The following is a 15,101-nucleotide window of genomic DNA, read 5'->3' as shown; positions in this document are numbered from 1 at the left end:
GCTACCCACCGGCCCTGCTCTTGTTGGGGAGAAGGAAGCAGATGCAATCGCAGCACCCCAACATTGGGCACTGCAGACTCCAGCATGGAGGACACCAGGGAGCAGGGCCCGGGCCTGTTTCCCCAGCTGTGATCTTGCCCAGAACCTCTCTTGGCTTCATAAACAGCTGTGAACCCTCCCCTGGGGGATAAACAGCAATGATGGGTGGTCATGGGGTTGGGGGGTGGGGGGTGGGATTATTTCCTCTCAGGGGATGGGTTCATCTGAGTAAACATAAACCCCAACTTGTGCCATTCTTTATAAAATGACTTTAAAGGCGAGAGGTGTGTGTGTCAGCGGGGTAGGGGGGAATCCAGAAATTACATCACCTGCATACCTGCTCTCCAGTCTCATTCCTCCAGCAAGACCCAGGTCTCCAGCTCAGCAATCCCACAGCGTTACACAGACCCAACCTACCCTCACTGCATCTCTGCAGTTTCTCCCCAGGTGGAGCAGTTCCCCGGTGAGGCACCCCCACTGTAGGAGCCTCAAACTGAGCTCCACAGGAGATGCTGTCGACTGAGAACTTTCCACAGATGATACCCACAGGGAACATTTGGATTTATAGATTGCACAGAATTGCTCCACATCTGGGAGACCAAAAGACAATCCTCTGGAAGGTGGCTGGCCTGAGCTCCCCAGGGGGGATCAGGATGTCAGAGAGATCCTCTAGAGGCTGCCGCTCCTGCCATTGCCTGACCCCTCCCTGGCACCAGAGCCTCCCTCTTAGATCCCTCCCCTGCCACTTGCCAGCCTGTAGTGGTGCTTGCTGCAGCCCTCCCTGGTTGCTTTATTTATTTATTTTGCACCAACAGGGTTGCTGCAGACTCATTCTCGCCTGGTTTAAAAAGAGAGAGAGGAAAAAAAAAAAAAGGAGAAATGCTTTCTGGCTCTTTTCTCCACCTCAGTCTTGGCAGCCGCGGCCGCAGCAGCAACAGCAGCAGTGGCGGGAGGCAGCAGGCGGCTGGCAGGCAGCAGGGGAGGGGGTGAGGCACGCGGGGAAGGTGCAGGGGCCTGAGGTGCAGCTTGAATGGGACAGGGCCCCCAGCGCTGGACAGATGCAGTGCCCAAGTTGATGCCACCCTCCGGCTTCTCCGGTAAGTGCCCCCACCCTCTGTCCCAAAGATGCAGCTGCCCTTTTCCATAACATTCTTGGAGACAGGCCCGACTAGTGTGCCCCTCAAGGCAAGAGGGTTTGGGCCCCCACACTGCCAACAATTAATCCTGACCCCATGGGACTTTGAAGGGGAAACTAAAATGTCCCAAGTGCCCCTGGGTGGAAGGACTCCAAGGAGGCCTCCCTTCCATCTCCCCAGTACTCCCCCTTTCTCTGGAAGGCTTTTCTACATAACCAGTGTGGATCTTCCAGAAATCTTTCCCCCAGGAACCCCTCTCCCCACAGTTCCCATCCATCAGTCAGGTGTGCTTTAAAGAGGATACAGGATACCCAGGTCCAAGGTGTCTCTGGACTGCCACATAAAGACAAGAAGAAAGGTCTCTATCCTTGAGGGGTGATGCCCCAGACCCCATCCCACTGAAGGAGAGAATAAAGTGATTCTGACATCTCTCTTTCTGCAAAGTGGCCGGAAGCCGGTCCTGCGGCCATGGAGGTTGGCAAAGGAAGTTTGTGATTAAATTAGCCACCGTAGAAATAAAATAGGTTGCTCCAGCTCCCTCAGCCCCTGGCCCAGCAGGCTTTGGGACTCAGGGGAACTCACCGGAGCAGGAAGGAAGAAAGCTGGGTTACATGCTTCACTGCACTTTTGCTGATGGCAGAGCAGAGGATGAGCAGGAGCTGCAGCAGCAGTGATGGAGAGCTAGCTGTCAGGTGGACTTCCCGGAACAAGCCCAGGGAGGACAAGGGAGGCTGGGCCACCTCTCCTGGGAGAGCTCTGGGCTCGCCACACAGACCTGTCAGGTCAGGATGGGAGAGAGGAGTCTGCCCTGCGGTCTTAGCCCCATGTTACTTTCTCATCCCAAAGCCTCAGACCCGTGTTCTGTATCCCTCTGCTCTTCTGGCCTCTTCCTTTAGTTTTCCTACTAGGACAATCCTCTGAACTGGCTGTGGGAGAGCAGCTATGATCCTTCCAGAGGGTGGAGAGTGGGAAGGAAAGGGGAAGAAATGACTGTCTCTTCAACTGCCTCTCCTAAGTTCCATAAGGGAAAAAATAGGGCATGTAGTAGAAAGCTGACCCTGTAGAGTGCAGAGAGCCTGAAGCCCATAAGCCCAAAGGTGACCAGGATTGCCGCTCAGGAGAAACTCAGACACACTGTCTCCCAGGGAGACAAGGGATGGCAAGCCATCCCTTGCCAATCCAGTACTCCTCCCTTTCCTTGGGGTCCCTGTTGACATTGAACAGGGTGAGTCCGAGGCCCTCACCACGTAGAGGGCCCCTTCTCCTCTGTCACCTCAGCCATTGTAGTCACCATCTTCCTGAGATTTCCCAGACCCGGGTACTCGGAAACCAGCTGTAAGTTGACAGGCTCTGCACATGGCCTGTGCCCAGATATCTGCTGTGCCAGCCAAGGGCTCCCTTCCTCCCCACCCTACAGTGCCCAGTCAGATGCTCTCTCTCCACACTTAACTATGCTCCCAGGTCCACAGTCTGTCTCGTGGGAATTTCTCAGGCAGCTCAGGCCAAAAGGGGCAAGGGCTCTCCCTCAGATCCACACACTGGACCAGAATCAAAACACCATTAAGGAGGGGTATGAGGGAAGCCCAAGACTGAAGACCAAGCCACAGAACTCAAAACCTGGGCATCCTGTGGGTCCCTCACACACCCCAACTTCATCTGTAGTGGAGAAGCAGTTGCTATTGGGCTCTTGCAGGGAATTCCCAGCTTCCCAGTCAAGTGCCCCCTGCATCCTATGCCACAGCTAATGTACAGCTTGGCCGTTGTCCACACAGGCATTTTGGGGAGATTGGATTTTGCTAGTCCAGGGCTCAGGCCTTGGGCCAGGCTGGAGGAGGGCTCAGCATGAGGGTGGAGCTGAGGCCTGCATGTTTCCCAGCCTTGGGTGAGCTAGTCAAGGTGAGGACCTCTCCAGTCAGGACAGGGAACTCTGGGCCAAGAACGCCATCTCCCTGAGCAAAAGCTATGGGTACGTAATATGGGAGAATAAGGGTGGGCAGAGAGGGACAGAGCAGAGCTTGAGGAGAGCAGGTATCAGGGAGAGGAAACCCGAGATACTCCTGGATCTCACAGACATCAGGAAACCCTATTACAGAAAGACTCAGTTACCTCCCTGCTGTTCCCTGCCCCATTCCCATAAGTCCTTCCCCACAGAAATCAGGCTTGGCTAGGGTTCCATGAGCCAGTAAGCACTTGGTTATCCAGGGCTGGAAGAGGGAGGAAGGTAGAGATTCCCCAAAGAGAAACTCCAGGAAGCCCCTGGGAGGTGGCACACAAGAATCCTTCCTGGTTCTGTGCCCTACTTGTTGGCAATGCTGAGACAGATAGACCAATTTCTCCCCCCTCTAAGAAGGGCCAGGACGTCCAGGATCACCATCATCTGAAGCCACTTTCCAAAAAGAGCCATGTCATCATCTGTTCCAGGACTGAAGAGGGAATGGATACGGCCACAGCTCCAAAGCCAGCCTGGCCCCCATGGCCCCTGCTCCTTTTCCTCCTCCTCCTGCCTGGAGGGAGCCATGGCAGCTGCCCTGCTGTGTGCGACTGCACCTCCCAGCCCCAGGCTGTGCTCTGTGGCCACAGGCAACTGGAGGCTGTACCTGGAGGACTCCCACCGGACACTGAGCTCCTGGACCTGAGTGGGAACCGCCTGTGGGGACTCCAGCGGGGAATGCTCTCCCGCCTGAGCCTGCTCCAGGAATTGGACCTCAGCTACAACCAGCTTTCCACCCTTGAGCCTGGGGCCTTCCATGGCCTACAGAGCCTACTCACCTTGAGGCTGCAGGGCAATCGGCTCAGAATCATGGGGCCTGGGGTCTTCTCAGGCCTCTCTGCCTTGACCCTGCTGGACCTCCGCCTCAACCAAATTGTCCTCTTCCTAGATGGAGCTTTTGGGGAGCTAGGAAGCCTCCAGCAGCTGGAGGTTGGGGACAACCACTTGGTATTTGTGGCTCCGGGGGCCTTTGCAGGGCTGTCCAAGCTGAGCACCCTCACCCTGGAGCGCTGCAACCTCAGCACAGTGCCTGGCCTAGCCCTCGCCCGTCTCCCGGCACTAGTTGCTCTAAGGCTTCGAGAACTGGACATTGGGAGGCTGCCAGCTGGGGCGCTGAGGGGACTGGGGCAGCTCAAGGAGCTGGAGATCCACCACTGGCCGTCTCTGGAGGCTCTGGACCCTGGGAGCTTGGTTGGGCTCAATCTCAGCAGCCTGGCCATCACCCGCTGCAATCTGAGCTCGGTGCCCTTCCAAGCACTGCACCACCTGAGCTTCCTCAGGGTCCTGGATCTATCTCAGAATCCCATCTCAGCCATCCCTGCCCGAAGGCTCAGTCCCCTCGTGCGACTCCAGGAGCTACGCCTGTCAGGGGCATGCCTCACCTCCATTGCCGCCCATGCCTTCCACGGCTTGACGGCCTTCCACCTCCTGGATGTGGCAGATAATGCCCTTCAGACACTAGAGGAAACAGCCTTCCCTTCTCCAGACAAACTGGTGACCCTGAGGCTGTCTGGCAACCCCCTGACCTGTGACTGCCGCCTCCTCTGGCTGCTCCGGCTCCGCCGCCGCCTGGACTTTGGCACATCCCCCCCTGCCTGTGCTGGTCCCCAGCATGTCCAAGGGAAGAGCCTGAGGGATTTTTCGGACATCCTGCCTCCAGGGCACTTCACCTGCAAACCGGCCCTGATCCGAAAGTCCGGGCCTCGATGGGTCATTGCAGAGGAGGGTGGGCATGCGGTTTTCTCCTGCTCTGGAGATGGAGACCCAGCCCCCACTGTCTCCTGGATGAGGCCTCACGGGGCTTGGCTGGGCAGGGCTGGGAGAGTAAGGGTCCTAGAGGATGGGACACTGGAGATCCGCTCAGTGCAGCTACGGGACAGGGGGCCCTATGTCTGCGTGGTCAGCAATGTCGCTGGGAATGACTCCCTGAGGACCTGGCTGGAAGTCATCCAGGTGGAACCAGCAAACGGCTCGCTCTCTGACCCCAACATCACCGTGCCGGGAATCCCAGGGCCTTTTTTTCTGGATAGCAGAGGTGTAGCCATGGTGCTAGCAGTTGGCTTCCTCCCCTTCCTCACCTCAGTGACCCTCTGCTTTGGCCTGATTGCCCTTTGGAGCAAGGGCAAGGGCCGGGTCAAACATCACGTGACCTTTGACTTTGTGGCACCTCGGCCCTCTGGGGATAAAAACTCCGGGGGTAACCGGGTCACTGCCAAGCTCTTCTGACCCTTCCTTCCCCAGTGGGGAACCCACCAAGTCCGCTTCAGATACCAAAGGGGATGACAGAACCAAGGCTACTTGGTTCCAGAGCAGCACCACCCTCCCGCCCCTCCCGCCCCTCCCGCCCCTCCCGCCTGCGTTCTGCCAGTAACTAGCAATGCCTCCTGCTAGAGAGTCTGCTTCCCGAGCCTTTCCGGTCTGAGGATAGCATTGCCGTTTCTTCACTGAGGGTCCCAGGGAGCTGCAGATGCAGACCCCGTCGTTATTCCAGCCCTCCCTTCGTCCCCCTCCACGCACAAAACAGGAAACAGAACCAAAGCTCTAGTCCGCTCGTCCAACCACTTGGCTTTCTTCACACACACGTATATCCTTTAATAACCAACACCGCTGGCTACAGCTCTCAGATTATTTCAGAGGTGGGGCTGGGAAGTGCCACTTGCTCCTTGGAGTCTCCGTTTGTCAACCAGACAGAGTCCCTTTCTTTTCTGCCCCTAGGTGCAGGAAAAAGAGGCAAGGAGCCTGAGGCTACAGAGAGGAGGACGGGGACAGAATGTGGGATGGGGAGGACAGGCCACACACTGCACTGTCTGCATGAGCCTCCACCACCTCCTTCTGTCTCCCAGATCATTAAACCTGCTGCCAAAGGGCCACGACAGTAGCCGCCAAAACTAATGTCATCTCTGGCGTTTTCTTTACTTCAGTCTATTTCCTACCCTCATGTCTGTTCTATCTCCCCCCTCCTTCTCTTCCTGCTTCCCATTGATCCTGTGTCCCAGTGGCCTTGCCTCCAGCTAACCTGCCTGACAAACAGGGTAAGGAGTGCCCTCCCACCTCCACTCTCCTCACCACCATGCCTGGAGGGATCAGCACTCCCAGCCCCAGTTTCGGCCTCAATCCTTTACCTTTCACTCCCCATCTCTGGAAGTGGAAAAGGAGCGATCCTCCACCTTCCCGGGGATCCCCACATAGAAATTCCACCTGGGACACCCAGCTGCTGCCCCTCTTTGCCATTTCTCCATGGGAGCCCCCCCATCATTTTTGTGTCACAGATCCGTGGTGCCCTTGGGGAAAAGTCAGAACTCCAAGTTAATGACTGACAAATGCAAGAATCCTGCAGTTGTCAGAGGAGAGACCCAGGACACTGCAGAGACTAGGCTTGGAGGAACAGGGAGGAGGGCACAGCAGGCTGTAGTGAGAAGCGGTGGGAAGGGGGAGCAGCAGTAACTGCCTGCCTAGTTAATTTCCACCATCCTTCTGCAGTTTCCTCCGGTTCTGTGCTTCCTGCAGCGGGAAGCTCTCTCTGGGTAGAGGTCAGTGACTTACAGAGACCCCCAGATGGGGAGGTGGAGCGGGAGGTGAAAGTGCTGAGTACCACAGGCTGTGCTTCAAATAGAGGGCAAAGCAGAGCCCAAAAAGAAGTAGAGATGCTGGAAGCTCAAGGGACAGAGCAACAGCCTCAGCATCACTGGAAGGGAGGAGTGACAGGGAGAGGAGAGGAGTGGGAGGAGGGACTGAGAAGGGAAGAATCACGTGGCCCCAGGGAACCTTTCTCCGCAGCAGCATCTGCCCAGCGTCCTTAGGTTCCTCCTACCCACCCCTACACCAAACCAGATGCAAGCACTGTGAGCTTTCTGGTTGATTCCTGCTGCTGCTGTCCTTGCTCTGAGGAGACTCCACTCATTAGATTCCCAGCCCAATCTGCCCGATAGGTGAGACACTCAGTGCCACTGAGTAAGTGAAGCTGGACTTCATAGGCAGGCCACTCTAGTGGGGCAGAGATAGGAATAGGAGGGTAGGACCAGAGGTGAATGTGAGAACCGGGCAGACAGGAGAGTGAGGCTGGAGAAACTGACCTGCTTGAGAAATGAGTTTCCCTGAGCCTGCAACCTCCCCACCCACCATGCACACACAACCCAGTTAGCATCCCAGCAACTTCCCCTTCTCCAGTTTATAATGTACCAGAGAGGTTTTTCGGGGCACAGCCCTCCCTCTCCGCACCATAACCTTTCACCAGCAGCTTATTAGGTTGGGACTTGGGAATCAGACGCTGAAGGTTCCCACTCTCGCTGCCCTCTCTGCAATGCGGAAGCAGCAATGCTGTTGAGAGAAATCTTCTCCGGGAAGCCCCTGGTGCAGTGAGGAACAGATGACTCTCTGGTGCTGGGACGTGCTGCTGCCAGAAGTCTCTGGAGTCTCAAAGTCTCCAGAGCAGAGCTATCCAACAGACATAGAATCCAAGTCACCTATGTAATGTCAAGTTTTCTAGTAGCTACTACATAAAAAAATCAAAATGAAACAGATACATTTAATGTCAATACTTATTTAACCCAATGTACCCAAACTATTATCATTTCAATATATTATCAATATAAAATCAATCATAAAATACTTAACACTTTTTCATATTCGGTCTTTAAAATCCAATGTATATTTTACACTTACAGTCCATCTCAACATCACAATGCACTTACTAAATTTTCACCAGAAAATCTGTATTTGGATTTCATACAGGTCACTGCAGAGAAAGTGGATTCACACATCCAAGTTTTTTTCAAACATAAAACGTTTTCCAATAAGGGAATCAAAATCTGTTTTAAATTTTTAATTAAAATTATATAAATTTAAAATTCCATTCCTCAGCTGTACTACCTACCTTTACAGGCATTCAATAGCCACACGTGGCCAATGGTACCATACTGGACAGCAAAGCTTCAGACTAAGGTCTCCTTGGCAGTGATGGGTGGAGAGGATCCCTCAAGAAACACATTTAATCTCAGGGAAATGCCTGTGGAGCTACTCCCATCGCAGCCCCTTTGTCTCCTATCGCAGCTGCTCCAGAATCTGTTTGAAGGATGAAGCCCATTAGTGTAACAAGCTTACTAAGACAAGCACTTCCACAGCTTGTCCAGGCATTAGCAAGCCGGTTCCTCATCTCACCTATCAGAAAGGCTGCCCTCAGCTCAGCTGTGATGGTACAGGCTGCTGTGCGTGTGCAGATGAGTGTGCAAATGCAACGGAGGCTCTGAGTACGGGGCTGTGAGGACAGAATTTTTGTGGACCATGTGCAGGGATGCATGGCACCACACCGTGGGGACAATCCAATGGAGGCTCTGTCCAGGGTGGGACAGAAGTCCAAAGCAAAGAAAATAACTGATTGAGGGCCTATTCTATGTCAGTGACTTTATATGTTTTCTTATTTATTTATTTATTTATTTTGAGACGGAGTTTCGCTCTTGTTACCCAGGCTGGAGTGCAATGGCGCGATCTCGGCTCACCGCAACCTCCGCCTCCTGGGTTCAGGCAATTCTCCTGCCTCAGCCTCCCGAGTAGCTGGGATTACAGGCGCGCACCACCATGCCCAGCTAATTTTTGTATTTTTAGTAGAGACGGGGTTTCACCATGTTGACCAGGATGGTCTCGATCTCTTGACCTCATGATCCACCTGCCTTGGCCTCCCAAAGTGCTGGGATTATAGGCGTGAGCCACCGCGCCCGGCCATGTTTTCTTATTTAATGCTTACATCAGCCCTATAAAGTAGGGAGGTATCTTAGCTGATGAAACTGAAGGTCAAATAGAGTAAGCACTCAGGTGTGCAGAGTTAGTAAACAGCAATTAGCTATTTGAGCTCAGGGCTGACTGAAAACTCCCACTTTCTAGCACACTGCCATCCTCACTGCCACGCCCTCATGGCTCTGTCTCCCAGGCCTCTCAGTTGCAGGAAACGGGGAGAATCTTCCCCTGTAAGAAAGGGGAAATCTTCCAATGTATCCACTCTGAACTTTCAGCAGGGACTGGGCTGTTATTGGTCCTCAACTTCTTTACTAACTCTAATGCACCTGATACACAAGGTTGGGGTTTTTTTTTGTTTTTACTCTTTCTTCTCAGTCCCCTCTCCCAATGTCCTTACAGCCTCTGCCTCGGGGACTGGTAGAAAGGAGCAGAAATTCCAGGGAGCAGATGGCCTGCAGCGAAATGCCTGGCTTCCAGCAAAGGAGTCTCTGAAACGGAGGCTTCAGATTTCCTAGTTCCTTTCTGGGTTCTAACCTCAACAACCTCCTAGGTTAGAGAGAGGTTGCACACATTGGCAGAACAATCTGTGAGCTATTTCAGATTGGAGAAGAATTTCACTCTGCCTACCTTCTGCCCATCCCTGCTTGACAGATTCTTTTCAAGGGCATTCCCTCCTGCCCTCCTTCCACTCCTCTCACTTCAATCTCAGACACGGTTTCACTTAAGCTGTGAGATAACTTTAGACCCAAAGATACTACGGCACCATCTCCACGCTCCACATTTTCATCCCCGATGGTCTCTCTTTCTCTATTTCTGACTTCTGTTTCCTGTGCTGTGCTGGATCCCTGATTCAAGAGATGAGAGCCCTTCTGAGCAATGATCTTCAACTTTTTTGAGTCACAGACCCTCTGAGAATTCCTGATGCAAGCTATGAACAAAAATATTGGTAAATTATCCAGTCATTCTGAAGCCATCACAGACTCCATTGAATATAGGTTAAGAAATTCTGCTATGAGAAGCCACAGGTTGCAGGGGAAACTGAGGCCTTAGGCCACATTTGCTTTCCAGGGTCCATTAGAGGCAAAGAGATAAGGCTGAGAAGGATTACAGTTCAAAGTGGATGTCAGCACAGGTAAGAGCAGGTATTAGCATGGGCCCAGCAAGGACACACACAAAACTGCCTCCAGCATCCTCTCCTCACCTCTCCCCTTCTCCCACCAGCACCCAACTGAGGGAGAGGCAAGAGACTTTGGGTGGAACTCTTGCTGTAAAAAGTCAGTACGATGGTGACTCAGGTGACTCAGAGAGCATCTGAAACCAGGGACTCCTGGGTCCTGTTCCTCCAAACTGCTTTACAAGGGGAATGAAGGAAATTCCCACCTAGGAAGACAGCTAGGTGGTGGTTATCAGAGAGGCTGAGGAGAATTCTCTCCTAGAGCACCTGCCACAATTTAATCTGGTCTGAAGGCTGAAGAGTAGCACTAGCATAAGTTAGGACTCTAAGGCTCAGGCTCCCAGTTGCTGGTTTCTGGTGAAGAGGCTTGATTAAGTGGGGAGAGTGGGTGACTCCTACGATGGGCAACAAGAGAGATGAGTGCTATTCTCCAAAGGCTCAGACAGCTGAACAGCATTTGAATGGATCATTCGTATGTCGAACAGGGAGGGAATTCTGTGGGCAGCCAGGGCTCTGGGAGGGCTCCTTGCATTGGACCTTAGCAGTCCCTCACTGCCCGACCCCTAGCTAAGGTCACTTTCCTGCTTCAGTTTGCTAAAGGGAACACTTGCCCACTGAACCCTCTGGGCAATCCAGACCTTATCTTAACTCACTCCACCTAATGCCTTCCACAGCCTGTTCAGAACACCCTTCAGGGAAAGAGAATAGACTCTTAGGACTGGAGATAAGAAGGAAGACATTCTAATTCATCCAATCCCAGCATCTCACGATTCAATGTCTCCATCCTGATTTGGGATCTGAGAGGAGAAATGAGATGATAAATCCCAAATGTACAGTGACTTGAGGGTGAGGGGTGAGCTAACTTGAAGTTATTCCTTCTGCTCCCCAACAAGTTAGAAGTCAATCTTATTTTTGGATAAGATAAAATCAATCTTATTTTAAAATAAAATTATAGTGGCTCACACCTGTAATCGCAGCACTTTGGGAGGCTGAGGCAGGTGGATCACCTGAGGTCAGGCGTTTGAGATCAGCCTGGGCAACATGGTGAGACCTTTACGAAAAATACAAAAATTAGATGGGTGTGGTGGTGTGTGCCGATAATCCCAGATACTCAGGAGGCGGAGGCAGGAGAATTGCTTGAACCCGGGAGGCAGACATTGCAGTGAACTGAGATCATGCCACTGCACTCCAGCCTGGATGGTAGAGTGAGACTCCGTCAAAAAAATAATAATAATAATTCCAGGAAAAGGATGCTACTCAGCCAATGCTGAGTTTGAGATCAGCAGGTGTTTGAGATCAGCCTGGGCAACATGGTGAGACCTTTACTAAAAGGTCTGAGTGCAATGCTGAGTGCATTGGCTCACTCCTGCAATCCCAGCACTGTGGGAGGCTAAGGCAGGTGGATGCCTTGAGCCCAGGAGCTGGAGATCAGCCTGGGCAACATGAAACCCCATCTCTACTAAAAATACAAAAATTAGCCAGGCATGGTGGTGCATGTCTGTAGTGTCAGCTACTTGGGAGGCTGAGGCAAGAGGATCGCTTCAACCTGGAAGGTAGAGGTTGCAGTGAGTAGAGATCATGCCATTGCCTCCAGCCTGGCAACAGAGTAAGACTCTGTCCTAAAAAAGAAATAAAGAAGCCGGGAGCGGTGGCTCACGCCTGTAATCCCAGCACTTTGGGAGGCCGAGGCGGGTGGATCACGAGATCAAGAGATCGAGACCATACCGGTCAACATGGTGAAACCCCGTCTCTACTAAAAATAAGAAAAATTAACTGGGCATGGTGGTGCGTGCCTGTAATTCCAGCTACTCAGGAGGCTGAGGCAGGAGAATTGCCTGAACCCAGGAGGCGGAGGTTGCGGTGAGCCAAGATTGCGCCATTGCACTCCAGCCTGGGTAACAAGAGTGCAACTCTGTCTCAAAAAAAAAAAAAATTGTATGAAACACAGAAGTTGGCCAGGTGCAGTGGCTCATGCCTATAATCCCAGCACTTTGGGAGGCCAAGGTGGGCGGATCCCTTCAGGTCAAGAGTTTGAGACCAGTCTGACCAACATGGCAAAACTCTGAGTTTACCAAAAATACAAAATTACCCAGGTGTGGTGGTACACGCCTGTAATCCCAGCTACTCAGGCTGAGGCACAAGAATCTCTTGAACCTGGGAGGCAGAGGTTACAGTGAGCTGAGATCACGCCACTGCACTCCTGCCTAGGTGACAGAATGAGACTCTCTCAAAAAAAGAAAGAAACCCAGAAATTATCAAAGAAAATACTGATAAATTCAATTACATAAAAATTTTTAGAATTTTCACAGAATAACCATAAATAGGTCAAGGGCAGTGGCTCAGGCCTGAAATCCCAGCACTTTGGGAGGCTGAGGTGGGCAGTTACCTGAGGCCACAAGTTTGAAACCAGCCTGGCCAACAAGGTGAAACCCAGTCTCTATTAAAAATACAAAAATTAGCAAGCATGGTGGCCTGTGCCTGTAATCCCAGCTACTTGGGAGGCTGAGTCATGAGAATCGCTTGAACCCCAAAGGTGGAGGTTGCCATGAGCCCAGATGGTGCCACTGCACTCCAGCCTGGTAAGAGAGACTGTCTCAAAAAAAAAAAAAAAAAAAAATCACCGTAAACAATATACATAGAACAAACTGGGAAAACGGAATTTTTTTTTGTTTGTTTGTTTTTGAGATGGTCTTGCTCTGTCACCCAGGCTGCAGTGCAGTGGCACAATCTTGGTTCGCTGCGGCCTCCGCCTCCCAGGTTCAACCAATTCTCCTGCCTCAGACTCCCAAGTAGCTGGGATTACAGGCGCTTGCCACGACAGCGGGCTAATTTTGTATTTTTAGTAGAGATGAGGTTTCACCAAGTTGGCCAGGCTGGTCTCAAACTCCTGACCTCAGGTGATCAGCCTGCCTCAGCCTCCCAAAGTGCTGGGATTACAGGCATGAGCCACCGCACCTGGCCGCGAAAATACTTTTAACTTATATACAAACACCAAATATTAAAAAATGACCCTATAGGCTGGACACCGTGGCTCATGTCTGTAATCCCAGCACTTTGAGAGGCCAAGGTGGGCAGATCACGAGGTCAGGAGATCAAGACCATCCTGGCTAACACAGTAAAACCCCATCTCTACTAAAAATACAAAAATAGCCAGGCATGATGTCGGGCACCCATAATCTCAGCTACTGGGGGCGCTGAAGCAGGAGAATCACTTGAACCGGGGAGGCAGAGGTTGAAGTGAGCCAGGATTGTACCACTACACTCCAGCCTGGGTAACAGAGCAAGACTGTCTCAAAAAAAAGAAAAGAAAAGAAAAAAAAAAAGAAAGAAATGAGACTATAACCAATAAAAATATGAACAACATATATAAAGAGAATTTACCCAAAAAATGCAATTGCCATTTAAATATATTAAAAGATGCTCTGTAAGAGCCATGAAATTTTATCTTGCAATGAGATACCATTTCCACTATCAGACTGTCAAAAATCAATAAATTTAGCAGCACTAGTGTGCTATCAAACAGGTTCTTTTCATACATTGCTGATGGGAGACAAAGTTGGTAAAACTTCTGGGGAAGGCAATTTGGTAATACTAACCAAAATCATTTTCAAAAATTGCTGGTGGCATGAAAATTATAAAAATCTTTGTGGGAGGAAGGGAATTTGCAAAATTTCATCTATCCAAATGAAAAAACAATGCACACACTTTGTAAACTTGACACTTGCATCCCTAAGAATTTATCCTACAGATATGCAAGAGGGAAATGAAGTATGCTTGCATATCAATAAAATGTTAACTATATCTTCATATACATCCCTCGGGCATACTATGAAACTCACTATGAGGCAGATACTTACATGCTGCTATGGAAAGATTTCCAGACTGTATCAAAGAAAGTTGCAAAATAGTAGGTATGTCATTAACTGGGTTGAAATATATACTTTATATATTACATATATACACGTTAACTATTGATTATCTTGCGAAATTTTTCACAAAAAACTGGTAACCCTGGTTGCCTTGAAGGAAAGAGGAAAGACTTGAATTCACTCTAATAACCTTGTTTCTTCTGAATCCTGTAGAATGTAAATCTATTACTTATTTAAAACGCATACACATTTTTATATTAACAGAAAACAAAAACTGAGGCCCAAAGGCATCTCCCTGATCGACAAAAGACACAACCTTGCGTTCTTTCAGCAAACGTTTATTGCTCATCTCGTGCCAGGTATTGTGATGGAAGCTAGTGCAGAAGATTCCCCAAAGACCAGGAGCGCCCGACGCCTGTCCCCAGGGTGAGCCCCTAGCGCGGGGAGGGGACAGGGTGGACAGAATAGGGCGCAGAGCTGGGCTCGCGAGGCTCCCCGCCGCGCGGAGGCGGTAGCAGGACCCAACCGATCTTAACGGTCCAGGGACCAGGACAGCGTCTGGAATTCAATCTTCCAGAGCAAACTGCCGCCTGTAGAGACGGGCTCCCTTCCTCGCTTCCACAGAAATGCCCCCCGGCTTGGGGCGTTTTCCCGAATCCCCAGGGAAGGACGGGCCCCTGGCGCCCCCACGGCCCGCAGCCCTTACCACGGCAGTCGGACCTCGGGTCTCTCCTGCCGCTATTTCGGACAACACGGTGTGTCCGTGCCTCCTCCACAGACGAATAGAAAAGTGGGTCCTCGCTCTCTGCGGCGCACTGCCTGTCCCTTGACCTCCTCTCCATCTACAAAGCCTATTTCATGTTTTCCAAAACAGAAAACGTTTTCCGTGTCTCTTGAGTCCCGGTCGCCACATGCGGGGCAGGACCGATCCATGCAAAAGATCTCAAGAGAAACAACTGACGGAGCATCGCCCATGATAAGGCTGCTCTCCCGATGGTCACTGAGTTGTGTTGTGGCACTGTCTTTGTACAAAGACACCAATTTTGTGAGAACGGTGACACGCATGATTCAACGCTCCCATGCCTTGATCCCGGCCGCTGGAGCGCCGATCTTCCCCGATGAGTTAGAAGGTAGAAAACTCCTTGGTAATTGGCCTAGAGGTG

General features: G+C 51.4%; 1 protein-coding gene across 1 annotated transcript; it reads left to right on the top strand.

Moving 5' to 3' along the window:
* Positions 1-945: 945 nt before the first annotated feature.
* On the top strand, positions 946-6,057 carry LINGO4 (leucine rich repeat and Ig domain containing 4). Its single transcript, XM_002759928.6, has 2 exons — positions 946-1,136; positions 3,597-6,057. The coding sequence occupies exon 2, from the start codon at positions 3,610-3,612 to the stop codon at positions 5,389-5,391; it is 1,782 nt and encodes a 593-aa protein (XP_002759974.1). The 5' UTR covers positions 946-1,136; positions 3,597-3,609; the 3' UTR covers positions 5,392-6,057.
* The last annotated feature ends 9,044 nt before the right edge of the window (positions 6,058-15,101 follow it).

Source organism: Callithrix jacchus, chromosome 18, assembly GCF_049354715.1.
Source record: "Callithrix jacchus isolate 240 chromosome 18, calJac240_pri, whole genome shotgun sequence".
Lineage (NCBI taxonomy): Eukaryota > Metazoa > Chordata > Mammalia > Primates > Cebidae > Callithrix > Callithrix jacchus.
This window is presented reverse-complemented; position numbering and strand designations above follow the sequence as displayed.

Coding starts and splice junctions, on each gene's coding strand:
- LINGO4 (XM_002759928.6), top strand. CDS start 3,610: ATGGATACGGCCACAGCTCCAAAGCCAGCCTGGCCCCCATGGCCCCTG.